The following is a 13,520-nucleotide window of genomic DNA, read 5'->3' on the forward strand; positions in this document are numbered from 1 at the left end:
ATGCACGTGACGTGTAGCAGTCGCCTAGCAATCGTAACATGCGTAACATGGTCTGTTAGTGTATGTGTAGTAAATTAGTCTTGGAGTTTATAAAGCGTTTCTTAGCTAATTAGACCAGTCTAGTGACTTATTATAATCGAATATAAATTATTAATTAATTAAATTAAATTACACTACATTGTATTGCATTTGTACAGCGCAAGCTTTGTAAATGTCTGTGAGTTGGACAACAACGTTTTTATCTATATATCAAACCGCCAGGAAGGACAGTCGACAAAGATGCTAGATATTGCCTAACGCGCGCTAGGCAAGAAGGGCACTCTGGTCACGTGTCAATCCTCTCTTTGCAAATCGTTCTCAAATGGAAAGAGAAACGTTTTCTGAGTTGTTGATGACTGTGGGGCACGTCAGCGGTGCTAAAGCTATCGAAAAATTTTTAAATGGAGAATGGGATGAAATGTCATTAACAAACAGAATTTATCTACTTGTCATCGGTCTGCAGCAAATGAAAAAACCCGGATGTGATCTCAGTGACTGCGAGAAAGCGTACGAAGTGTGTGATAAGCTGTACACATTGTTATGCAGCAGTGATGACGTCAGAAATGACGTCAGAATTGTAACAATTGTAGCTGAAGCGTTGGTTGCGTGTGGGTCATTAAATAAATCCGCAGCACAGAAGATCGTCGATTGGATCAAATTGAGTATCGACGTATACGGCACCGGAAACGAATCCGCAGACTGTGAAACGTGCACACTTGATATGAAAACGAGTCTGAGACTGCTGTCCGTTGCTCTTGATTGTAAAGATTGTGATGTTATTGATGATGCTCGATGCATCGGGCTGTTTCGTTGTGTCATTGAATTTGTTGTCAATGGAAAACACTTGCTTTCCGATCGGCTGAAAGCTTTGCACGTTGTGCCACAATTTGTCTCGACGCGGTCGACTCAGATCACGTCATTTGTAGAAATTATTTGGAAATCTATCGAAACTAGTGATGTAGATATGCTGTTTTACTTGTTGTGTTTTCTTGCCGACATGTTGCTGCAATCGCATTCATCGATGTCTACCGTTGTTCTTCAGTCAAATACGTTTTGGTTGCTGGTGTGTCGAGGTCTTGCGAGTGGAGTGTCACTCGAACGCAAGCAGGCACTGTATGTGCTACAGAGGATTATTGCATGTTATAGATCAGGAACAAAACTGTTGGGAGACTCGACTTACTGTGACGTCTTTTGGTGGGATGAGAAAGAAAAGAGCCTACTGCAGACCGTCTGGCAGGAGTTCTTTCTTGTTTATGAGATCTTGCAACAGAAGCAGGTTTGTTGCATATTGTATATTTATTTGTGTTTTATTAGGTAATTGTATGTGTAATTGTTTGACTGTGGTAGGTTCATATTGTGAAGCCTGCACTTCCAAGAATTCATAAGCTGGTGCTATATACAGGATTAATGGCACCTAAAGGTACACTATCTCAAATCTGTCATTTTTCATATGAAGAGGTTGATACTATGCTTGTGTGTGTGTGTGTGTGTGTGTGTGTGTGTGTGTGTGTGTGTGTGTGTGTGTGTGTGTGTGTGTGTGTGTGTGTGTGTGTGTGTGTGTGTGTGTGTGTGTGTGTGTGTGTGTGTGTGTGTGTGTGCGTGTGTTTGTGTGTGTGTGTGCATGAATGTTTGTGTGTGTGTGTGTGTGTGTGTGTGTGTGTGTGTGTGTGTGTGTGTTGTGTGTGTGTGTGTGTGTGTGTGTGTGTGTGTGTGTGTGTGTGTGTGTGTATGTGTATTGTTGCATGTGACTAATTAAAAGAAAAGCTGCTTTCTTGCTTACAAATGGTTTGAACATTTTATGTTTGTTTTACTTTGATCTACTCTTTTCATGTGATTACATTTTAATTGTCTTATTCCCCCCAGTCGGTCGTCCTGTACTAGACATGTGTTGGCTTGGTGTGATCATGACGTGTATGTTCAAGCACGACTCAATAACTATCGTCAAGTTGTGTGTACTCGAGTGTCTCCACATTGATCTCACTAAATGCCCACTTCTCTTTGGTAAAGGTTTAGAGGTAAGGGAGGCAATCTAGTCGATGCAGACTTGTCATGCTACGTGATTGTCGTGTTTCTCTAGATGTTGTGCGGTCCCCTATTAGACATTCTGTGTGATCATTCAGTATACACACGGTCAGTGAATAATGGGCAGATCTAAATAGATAACTTGTTAATAACAGAATGATTTAATATGCAAGTAATAAGTTAAAATATTATAATAATTGAAAATTAATATTTTAATTAAATTGTTTTAATATTAATCCAATATGCCACCACTGTGGTTTAGTGGTTAGCAACAATGGCTACCACTCCATGGTTTGGGGTTTTAAACCCCAATGACGACAGTAAATTATGAAACTTGTCTGTCTTTCTTTCTCATGTTTCTTTAGCTTTGTCCATGAGACTATGACTCGTTTCAGTCGTTGGGGAGTTTCTGTGGTCTGGCAAACAGTCCTTTGACAATGACGTTCAGTGCTTTTCTGGTGGTCATTGAATCCACTAGACGTGCTGTTCACGAGCTTGCGGTCACTATAATGCCTGCAATCTATATCGAATTGGCTAGTCATTGATATGATCACTGTGTGGACTGCACAGAAACATGCCTGCACCTCACCTGCTGGGTTGGTGGGCGCCCAGATGGGGTAAAGACCTCACTTGCCTGTCATGGAGGGGCATAACGACACATATATAAATAAAGTAATAAAATTAGAATTATCTTTACAGTTAAACTGTTGTACACATGCATGAGAGTAATTAAGCAGCAACTGGCATTACAAACAGTGTTTCTCTCTAAATTCTGACTGCATTGGCACCAAATCCAACCTATAGGTTTCCTGCACTGAGCGCTACACGAGGAGTGTGTTGATTTCTACCCTCAATGACCCCTTGCCAATGGCATACTGCGCATCTGATCGCGTACACCGTTACCTACTGTGCATATCTGCACTCAGAATGGAACCTGTTTGTATCGGGGTGTAGTCTGAATGGTAGCTTGTGCTAGATTATATTGATCTAAGATCAATTATCTTGTGCTTTCAATACATTTCTTTACTTTCTTAATTAAAGAATTTCAAAAAGGCTGCAAACAAGTATAAAAACATTTTGAAAAATGAGAAAGATGTAGGGTTGCCGTATGAAAAAGAATAGAAACAAGATCATATAGGGTGTGCTGTGACATCTTTCATGAATTTACTCAGACAGACTGAGCAATACATCATCCCTACATTACACCATTTAATTTCTAAACATTAGATGTTTATACCCTAGAAGATGATGCAATGTAGGGATGATGTATTGCTCAGTCTCAGTATGAGTGAATTCATGAAAGATGTCACAGCACACCCTAAATGGTCTTGGTTCTACCGTATAAGATGAAATATAGGCAGATTTTATTCTGGCAGTTGGACGTGATATTCCCCACCCAATAGTTAGCCGCGTCTTGATGAAGGAGTTTGCCTTTTATTGGCAGCTGCATTTGTGGCCATCACATTTTCATAGCTTACTTACTGGTCTCCATACAACTACCGTAGTAATGAAGAATTGCTGTGTCAGAGCAAAGAACGTGACCCGCATGACTCCTCGATCCTGCAGGCTGCGTGTACTTGAAGTTCATCGGTACTGTACCTTCACGGCCTCTTTTTATGTTTAACTTCCCTGCTATGCAAGGTACTAAAGACAACAGACGGCAATCAGGGGTTACCATCTTGTGTCCTCATCTGCATGACGTAGCACCACATCGCCATTAGATATCTGATCCACATGGGTGATGGCGTTAACATATCCTTTGGACAAATTAATGGCGGATTTTATACTGGCACTCGCTGAAAAATCCGTCAATCCGCCAAAATAAATTTTTCGCCAATATTTTATTGTATATGGTATTCATTTTCATGCAACAACAATACAACTCTCATTTTTCAAAATGGTTTTAGATATACTTGTAGATAATGAGATGGTGTATTTGTAGTCCACTGGATGAAATGTTGCCCGGCACACTACCACCAGTCGCTGAATGTGTCGTATCATTTTTCCAACGTTGTGAGTCAGTTCTTGGTGACAAGATGGAAGGTCACTCTATTAATATATTTAATACATTGGCATTGTTACTCATCATAAAGTTTCTAGATTTTCTTCCTCGGCTGGTCTCAGCGATAGCTACTAAAGACATCCGGACAGCTACATCACTCGTGTTTTTATTTCACGCTCTCGATCAGATTTCATCACATCCTTGTTGGACAGACAACGTATTGACAGATCTGAGGTGTTATCCGTATTCGCTAGTAATTGGTGTTTGAAACTGAGGTTCTATGGTCTTTGCTGCATTTAGACTGATTGCTGTGAAGTTGCTTGAAGTTGCACAGTTGATCCAGCGCAGTGCTGCTCAGTGTATGTTACTTAGAGTGACAATGAAACACACGAAACCAGTTGAGCTGTTGTATTCGTTGGTCTAATTAAATGTGTGACTGTAAATTGTTTAATGTATTACTTAGGGCGTCTCTTGGCGTTCTGTTGCTCTGCTGCTTGCTGCAGTAGAACGTGACGTGAGCTTGACGAGAGACAACGCAATATGGAGAGAGGTAGTAGAGACAAGAGTTTGGTTTAATTGGTTGTGTGTGTGTGTGTGTGTGTGTGTGTGTGTGTGTGTGTGTGTGTGTGTGTGTGTGTAAGGTTTAATAGGTTTGTTTGGTTGTGTATTGGGATGGTGTTGCTGTATAGCTCTGCGTGTGGATTCCGACTGTTGTCTTGTTTTCACCCAATGACAATAGTCTTCATGTCGGTGTTCTTGAAGACGTAAAACAGGAAGTACATCAGTGTGTGTTGGAAGACGTCAAACCAGAAGTATCTACCCTAATGCGACTTGACACGAAATGTTTAGCCAGATTTGTTGTTCTGATTGCTGACACTGAAAAGTACTAATGCAGTCGACTAGTTTGATAATCTGTAGACACAGTTTTTGATTTTAGGATCAATCCTGAGTTGGTTTTTTCTCTAAAAGGCAAATCATTGTCTGTGCTTGTTGCCACGTTACGGCCAATGTGTGAAACTTTAGAGGGAATTAACAGTCGAGCGTACCTCTCGCATGAACAAGCCAGAGTTGCACTTGCTCTGTTGGTTGCTGTTGCTGATGAGTTACTGCCTGCGGGACGAATTCCAATGAGTGGCTCTGGTATGACATACGCACACACATACACACACACACACACACACACACACACACACACACACACACACACACACACACACACACACACATGCACACAAACAAACAAACACAAACACACAAACCAGGCACACACACACGTACATTAATAAAATGATTTATGTGTAAATTGATGATTGAATCCGCCGGTGCTTGTGTACAGGAGATGCGACACTTTTAGAGTTTTCTCGAAACGTTTTGGCCTGTTGTGAAGAGATAGTGGGATTTGTGCAAAGAATGCTGTTCTCAGTGACGAAGGTATTTAAGTGCAGTGATGAAATTTAGTTCTTGCTACTGATCAGGAACACCATTTGATGTGTACAGCACATGTTTGTTGGGGTGTCTGTTAATTAACTTTACATGTACATCTAGTGCGTGTTTTCACGTGTTCATAAGTTGCCAAGTGGTTGGCATATGATGATTTTGCTAACTTTAAAACATGCCTGTGAGATATTATTGAACAATTACAGGGTTAGGCAGTAAGACTTGCTGATAATGCAAGGATAGAAACATTTTCATGTGTGATATAAATTGTGTGTGTGTGTGTGTGTGTGTGTGTGTGTGTGTGTGTGTGTGTGTGTGTGTGTGTGTGTGTGTGTGTGTGCATGCGTGCATATTCGTGTGTTTGTGTGTGTGTGTGTGTGTGTGTGTGTGTGTGTGTGTGTGTGTGTGTGTGTGTGTGTGTGTGTGTGTGTGTGTGTGTGTGTGTGCATGCGTGGATGTGTCCATGCATGCACATGAGTGTGTGTTAGTTTTGCTACTAAACTCTTACTAATTCATGTATGTCTAGATGTCAGACACGAGTTCGTCCTCACTCTACCATTCAGTTCTTCAAATCCTATGGCTGTCTTCTTCACTAGAATGCACCAACATATCTAGAACTGCTGTCACTCATTTAAATTCATTTACAGCAGCGTGTATCACAACTCTACAACAAGACGATCAAGAACACAAGTTTATAACCCCAAAAAAAGCTGTCTGTCTTCCTGCTCTTTCCATCTTTATCAGGACTGTGTTAACACTAACAGCTGGCAACCACCACCAATGCAATTATCTGATTTCCCCGCCATCTGTTCTTGCCTTAGTGCTAGAGTATGTGAGCAATTTTGACTTGTCAATGGTGTTTGAAAAGCCATTAATACAAGCAGATTGTAACACTGATGTCAGCAGTGGCGGCAGCTATCGTTGGGGTTGTGCACTGGCAGATCATGTGTCTGCATTATGGACGTGCCTAGAAGCCTGCTTTGTTCTTTCAGCTGTGAATGACACTCGTGGCTTGAGTGATCAGTTTGTTGATCGAGTATTGAGTGGTAGCAAGTTGACGTTAGAGAATTATGTTGGTATTCTTGATACGAGTCTTGCTGCATTGGAATGTGTGAAAGGCCCGGCGGTGGTTGTTGTGATGAATGTGATAGAAGCTCTAATCCCAAAGGTAAGTGCTGAAACGGTACTGTACACATTTTTACAATATGTAATGTAATGTAATATAATGCTATAATATAATCTGTCTGTCTGTCTGTTTGTCTGTCTGTCTCATTTATTGAAACACAAACTCTATGTTTCATATCTAACTAAATGCAAGCAAGCTACTGAGTTCAGCTTTAGTTTAATGAAACTACTTTGATAGTCAATATCTGTCTGTCTGTCTGTCTGTCCGTCTGTCTGCATGTTTGTCTGTCTGTCTGTCTGTCTGTCTGTCTGTTTGTCTGTTTGTTTGTCTAATCATGATGATTTAGATAGATTATTTGACTTTGGCATTCAAGGCCAAGTCCATTAGCTAATCCATGACTTTGTTGTTTGTAAGGACTGGGTTTGCTTTTACAAATTCCTAGCATATATATGAGTAGAGTCTATATGAGCATAAAGTGTCTCTGTCTGTCTGTCTGTCTGTTTGTCTGTCTGTCTGTCTGTTTGTCTGTCTGTCTGTCTGTTTGTCTGTCTGTCTGTTTGTCTGTCTATCTGTTTGTCTGTCTGTCTATCTGTTTATTTGTGCTCTGAGTTTGCATGTCCACACATTATTGCAATTTCAATTCAAAATTATGTTTGTCTCTGCAGGTGTGGCATGACAACTCTTTACAATGCGTTCAAGCTTTACTTGCAGCTCGTAACGCGACTATTGAAAACTGGAGAGATCACATGACGTTTTGGCCTATTCTTGATGCGTACGTCAAGTTGGCATTTCAACCATTTTTGCTTTTTCAACAAGCAGAGTTGTCCATACATGAGACACTACGAGAGGTGAGTGCGACACAAATGGCTCAATTGTTTTGTTAATTAGTTAATTGTTGTTGTAGTTATCGTTTGAACTTGTTAGCCTTGGAGAGTCGCGTCTTGGTGTTTTTAACATTTTTGTTGCTTATTGTTATCAATGTTGGTCGCAAGGACTAACCCGTCAAGACAGTCAGACAGTGATAGACAGCATTGTAACCCATCTGGATCTCATGCAAGAGGGATGTCTGTTTGGGCCACTACACAAACGTGGATTGAAATCAATCAGGTAGATTACTGTGTTAGAATGATTAATTAAGACAAATGCAGTGGTGATCAAGTTTGAAATGGTTGGCACTGCATTTATCTACTCGGCACTGCACATACTTTGACTCAATGGGACACACACACACACACACACACACACACACACACACACACACACACACACACACACACACACACACACACATACTGGTAAAGTATGTATGACTGGTAAAGTATGTAAAGTATGCATGTATGACAGCTGCTATCATCTCAGGACTGGAGTCACTAGACCTACTTTTGCTTGACCAGTAGGAGTCGCTCAATCATTCGTTCTTTGTTATGACCTATTGACATACCAATGACCACTTCAAGAGATCTATCAGTGTCTGGTTTGCAGTATATGTATATAGTAGATATTTTTATTGAACAACTACTCACTCACATACAAGAAAGTCCCAATTCAAAACATCATTCATTTCATATATTGTTGCAATGCGGCTCTGGCTTGGTCTAGCTATTTTTTCTTCTCTGCCTCACTCTGACGTTTCTTTGTGTGGCACAGTACTCAACGAGTTTGGTGACACGATGCTATTTGTGACGTTATGTATGACTTCACTGTTATCATAGCTGTATCAAAGATAAACTAACACAACAAGTATGGCAATTACAAAGTAAAGTTTTACCATTTTTCATACTTCTTCACTCTTCGTTTGGACTTGCAGCACTCTAAATGCATAGAATAGCATATCATTCCAAACAATCAAAATACCTCTTTTACAAACAATGTCTGTGATTAGATGCAGACTAAATTTTGGTCTATTACGAACGACAATTCTGTGTGTTTGAAGGACAAGATCAAAACTACATTGTCTGCTCAAATTAGACATGATGGACATTGTGCAGAGTGAGGCTCGTATCGAGCTCATTCACTCACTAAGTCTTTTCTTGTTGTTCTTTTTACTTGACAGAGTTTCTTTAATCACAATTGTGGTAGCAGTGTGTTGCCAGTATTTGTTGTAGTTAAAGCTATTGATATCAATAAAGTTGTTAATTAATAAAAACAGTGATTGTACTGCGCATGCGTAATAACAATAATAATAACTTTTCTTGATCTGAGGCAAAATCAGGTGGGTGGTGACTAGAAACTATTTCTTGAAGTGACCTATACTACACATTATAATTAATTCGTAATGGATGTGCCAAAGCATGACTACAATCTTGGTGCTGCTCTGGTGCTGCTCTGGTGCTGCTCTGGTGCTGCTCTGGCACTGCAAAATGTTGACTTGGCACTACATGCAGTGCCATAGCACCAGATAGGCACCCCTGCAAATGGTGTCGCATCTTTATGTCTGCTTTATGTTTGTGTGTAGATATGACACTGATATGAGATCATTTTTGCAAACTCTTGGCAACAATTTTCCTACAAATCAACTGTATTTGATCACACCGATTGTCTCTCTGTGTCTTGTTGTGTGATACTGTGCGCTTTTGTGTTTTAGTGTGGACAGGAGTGACGCCTTTGTTCGTGTTCACTGCATCACGTTGCTACTCAAGCTATTAGTTACACATCGCCAAACCGAAAATATCATCTGGAAGGTCATTGAGTTCCTCATTCAGAAGGTCAACTGGAATGATTGTGTTGATGCTGTAGTGTGGTAATTAAGTCGTAGTGTGTGGTACCTTTGTATTATAGGATGAAGAAATATCTTGTTCAAAGCCTCTCTACCATGGAAACACGTTTGAGCATCGAATGAAACACAGACTGTGGGAGGTTGTTTTACTGTTACAAAGTGGTTGCTCAGATGAGGTGAGATACTTGTGTTGTTATGTTGGTTTGTTTGATTGATGATGTCGTTTGTTGTAGTGCCGTGTTGTTTGGCTTGCGGAGTGTGCATTTGAGTCACTTGTGTTTGACAATCAGCCATCTGTACGTGTGATGATTGAGTGTCTGATTGTTAGATTGCTATTGCAGCACTCGGACAGACTCATTGATCTGCTCTGGTCACATCTGGAAAAGGTGCATTTGGCTAGTTGATTTGTCTAATTGTCAATATGGATGGTTTGCTTGCACATTTGTACACACGTGTATGGAAGTTGTGTGTGTGTGTGTGTGTGTGTGTGTGTGTGTGTGTGTGTGTGTGTGTGTGTGTGTGTGTGTGTGTGTGTGTGTGTCTGTGTGTGTGTGTGTGCACGTGCGCACGTGTGTGTGTGTGTGTCACTTTGTTCTTATTTTGTGTCTGCCATTGTCTGTCTGTCTGTCTGTCTGTCTGTCTGTCTGTCTGTCAATTTCATTTATCAAAACACAATCTCTACGTGACATTTCTAACACTAAATGCAAACAAGCAACTGAGTTCAACTTTAGTTTAATGCAAGCTACTTTGATAGTCTCTATCGTACATGTTCTCATCTACTTCTCTAGGGAAGACACGAGTCAGCTTGTGGAGGATGACTTTAGCATTACATTGTTGTAAGATTATTGACAATTTTTCTCTAAAAATCTCTAAAGTCAGCTTCATTTTGGATAGCCTTCATTGCCTCTTGATCTTCTGGCTAGTTTGTTAAATAGTTGGTAGCTTCTGATCCCAAGTTTCAAAAAGTTTGAATACCAGAGGAGTGAAATTGAGGCTTGATGTATTGCCGGCAAGTTGTTTTTTGTATTTGATCATCTTCCTTTCCTCTCTTCTTTCTGCAGTGAAACCTTCCTCTAAAACTGTCTGCTTTAAAGTGTCTTGGCTGAAAGGACGAGCCATAGCTTCATCAAGGTCGTAGCTACATCCAAAGTTGTACACAACAATGTCTGGTATGTCTGTCTGTCCATCTGTCCGTCCATCCGTCCGTCTGTCTGCTTGTCAATCACATATATTTGAACTTTTATCTATGATAGATTTTGCAATGCAGGGTACTATGTACTGTCCAAATTGAGACTTGTGTAAAACAAAATGAGGACTGCCACTTAATAGCTACAGTGTACTAGCAAAGCTTCCATTACCAGCTAGTGGCTGAAGACCTTGGTGGCAAAGAGGTCACATCTGTTGCCTTCAAACAGCAAAGATAGCTTTTAGAGATGACTCTAGCATTACACTTCTGGAGCTGAGCAGAAAAGCGTTTGGATCAGAAGTCGATGAACTCCGCAGCGTTCAGTCGTCCCATTTTGTCCGATGACTTCTTTGATAATTTGCACAGGAGTTTCCACCCATCGATCCCCCAAGCTCCAAAATGCTCCATTACCAGTGGGGTTACAGTGGAAATTATGCCACTCAGTAATTGTTGTTTGCTGTATTTCTCTTTCTTTCTGTCTGCTCTCCTTTCTGCAGTGGCACCACTAACACCAGCAGATGATGGGAAGATGTCACTACTCCATGGGTGGGTGAGAGAGATATCTAGGTCAATGTTGTTTCCAATGTCCAAGTCACAAATACAATGTCCGGTCTGTTGTCTGTAGTTGTATAATGACTCCTCGGCTCCCTGCGGTAGTGGATAATTAGCCCACGAAAACAATCAGACCAGATGGACGAAATTGACTTGTGAGACCATACCGGCCAGCCACCAGTCTTACAGGTCAGCAAATGATATCCAATGTCATCTATCAGAGCTTCATAATTGCAGGTCATTGTCCAGCCGGAGAGGGCTATGGGCAAGGAAGGATGCCAGGTGAAAATCGCAAGAATTGAGTGTTTCTGCCTGTCTGTCTGTCTGTCTGTCTGTCTGTCTGTCTGTCTGTCAAAAACATCTATTGGTAAACATCAACGCTATTACAGTCAACGCTAAATCACTATCTATGAGTCCAAGAAAAAAGACCCTTAGGGTCATGAAATGAAAGCTTAACGTACACTCTGGTAACTGTCTGTCTGTCTGTCTGTCTGTCTGTCTGTCTGTACTACCTTGCACCAATTGGATTAAAAAGTGTGAGTGTGGTCATGATTTTGATGAATACGGATACCATCTTTTAATCTGTAAATAGGGGGGTGGACCTGTGTGGTCTCACGATTCAGTCTTAAATGGGTGGAGTGAGTGCCTGTCTGACCTTCACCTTCACCATCAAACAGAACCAAGACATCAATACTAAAGACCATCCAGACATTACAATGTTTGATCCAAATACTGGACAGAATTTGGATCTTGATGTGTCCCTGGCTCATCCGTGGAGTCAGAACATTATTAGGAGGGCCAGCAAGGAAAATGGTCATGCTGCCGCGACAAGAGAAGAAAAGAAAATGAAAAATATTCAGAAGAGCTTGTTCCAGGAGGATATGTATCAAGATGTCTTCCTCTTGTGATAGAACAGTTTGGGAGGTGGGACACAAAGGCAGAGAAGTTTTTGCAGCTTTGTCACAACAGTCAGCAAATCCAGAAGCCAATTTTAATGCTTCCATGTTCATGTCGTAGTGGGGAAAAATATTTTCTATAATTCTGTAAGATGCAATACCAAAGTTATCCTTAGAAAACTTTCAAAACTGTCACCTAATCATGGTGATTTAGATAGATTATTTGATTTTGACATTCAAAGTCAAGTCCATTAGTTAATGACTTTGTTTTTGCAAGGACTGATTTGTATTTTAAAAATCTTAGCATATGTACAAGTAGAATCTGTATAAGAATAAATTATCTGTTTGTCTGTCCATCTGTCTGTCTGTCTGTCTGTCTGTCTGTCTGTCTGTCTGTCTGTCAAATCTTTATATGTCTGTCAAATACATATGAACTATTACAAGCTATAAATACGAAAGTCCGTTATATATCAATTAGACCCACATGGGTCTCTAAAAAATTATCAACTTAGGTTGCATGCAATTGGACACTATATATGTCACTAATGTCATTTTCTTTGCTTCGTGAGCAGTTCATCTTCTGGATGAGAACCTTTTGCGTTGCACCTTTGGAGAGCTACAGCGAATGTTCTTCTCCAGTAGCACTTGAAATCGTGGTCACTGTTACCAAGGTCGATGTTCTTACTTAGTTGAGATAATTGAGACAGGAATGATTGTGCTTGTCTTCCCCAACAACCGAAGTGTTCCATAACTAGAGGCACGAAGTTGAGGCATAATCCACCCGGCAGGACCTTCGACTGGTATTTCTCAACTTTCCTCTCTTCCCTTCTTACCGCTGCTGCCCCGTCTTCTTGGGCTGCTCTTGACAAGATATCGGCACACCATGGGTGGGCCAAAGACACATCTAGTTCGACGTCTGTTCTGGTTACTGGATCCATGATCGCTGTGTCAGGTTGATCCTCGCAATCACAGTACCTACAATGGTATTATGGGTCCAGACAGGACCTTCTCCAGTCTTACATGTCATGAGATGGTATCCCTCAGAATCCAGGTCTTTCTGCAATCGCATCTTGTAATCCATCTGTCTGTCCGTCTGTCTGTTTGTCTGTCTGTCTGTCTGTCTGTCCTTTTATCTATGTGTGTTTGTTTGTTTGCATATCCATTTTTTGTTTGTTTCTGTCTTGATTGATCACATGCTGACTTGATCTTTTGGTTTGTTTCTTCACATGTCCATCTGTCCACATACACCATTCCACCTGTCTGTTCATTTGTTGCATGGGTCTTCATACATGGTGGTGTCTCTAACTTATTCATATTTCTATAGGATCACGAAAGGAGGATAGGATTACTAGCATCATTAATGAACATTGTAACATTAACAGGATGCCATTTACCTTCGTGTCAACAGAAGGTTAATTACCTCACTTTTGAAACATAACATCAAACCCTCACATTCCATCATTTTGACCAACACTTTTAGGTTACTTTCTTTTCTCGTGCTCTTTCTTCAGTCTTGCCGTGGACTCAGACACATCATTTTTCCG

The 13,520-nt window shown here is 40.7% G+C and overlaps 1 protein-coding gene across 2 annotated transcripts in view; it reads left to right on the plus strand.

The window, feature by feature from the left end:
- The first annotated feature begins 322 nt into the window (after positions 1-322).
- LOC134179757 (probable methyltransferase TARBP1) overlaps positions 323-13,520 on the plus strand; it is a 16,430-nt gene continuing 3,232 nt past the window's right edge. For both annotated transcript variants that reach the window (XM_062646713.1, XM_062646714.1), the window contains exons 1-20: positions 323-1,315; positions 1,387-1,459; positions 1,903-2,054; positions 2,117-2,169; positions 4,004-4,104; positions 4,162-4,297; positions 4,364-4,460; positions 4,527-4,613; positions 4,753-4,946; positions 5,001-5,203; positions 5,400-5,494; positions 6,027-6,668; positions 7,292-7,474; positions 7,531-7,733; positions 9,082-9,144; positions 9,211-9,331; positions 9,405-9,518; positions 9,576-9,728; positions 13,301-13,387; positions 13,457-13,520. The exon at positions 13,457-13,520 is cut by the window's right edge and continues 124 nt beyond it. In XM_062646713.1, the coding sequence (XP_062502697.1) occupies positions 362-1,315; positions 1,387-1,459; positions 1,903-2,054; positions 2,117-2,169; positions 4,004-4,104; positions 4,162-4,297; positions 4,364-4,460; positions 4,527-4,613; positions 4,753-4,946; positions 5,001-5,203; positions 5,400-5,494; positions 6,027-6,668; positions 7,292-7,474; positions 7,531-7,733; positions 9,082-9,144; positions 9,211-9,331; positions 9,405-9,518; positions 9,576-9,728; positions 13,301-13,387; positions 13,457-13,520 (3,775 nt within the window). In that variant the 5' untranslated portion in view covers positions 323-361. The remainder of the gene's footprint in view (positions 1,316-1,386; positions 1,460-1,902; positions 2,055-2,116; positions 2,170-4,003; positions 4,105-4,161; positions 4,298-4,363; positions 4,461-4,526; positions 4,614-4,752; positions 4,947-5,000; positions 5,204-5,399; positions 5,495-6,026; positions 6,669-7,291; positions 7,475-7,530; positions 7,734-9,081; positions 9,145-9,210; positions 9,332-9,404; positions 9,519-9,575; positions 9,729-13,300; positions 13,388-13,456) is intronic.

This window comes from Corticium candelabrum, chromosome 5 (assembly GCF_963422355.1).
Source record: "Corticium candelabrum chromosome 5, ooCorCand1.1, whole genome shotgun sequence".
Classification (NCBI taxonomy): Eukaryota; Metazoa; Porifera; class Homoscleromorpha; order Homosclerophorida; family Plakinidae; genus Corticium; species Corticium candelabrum.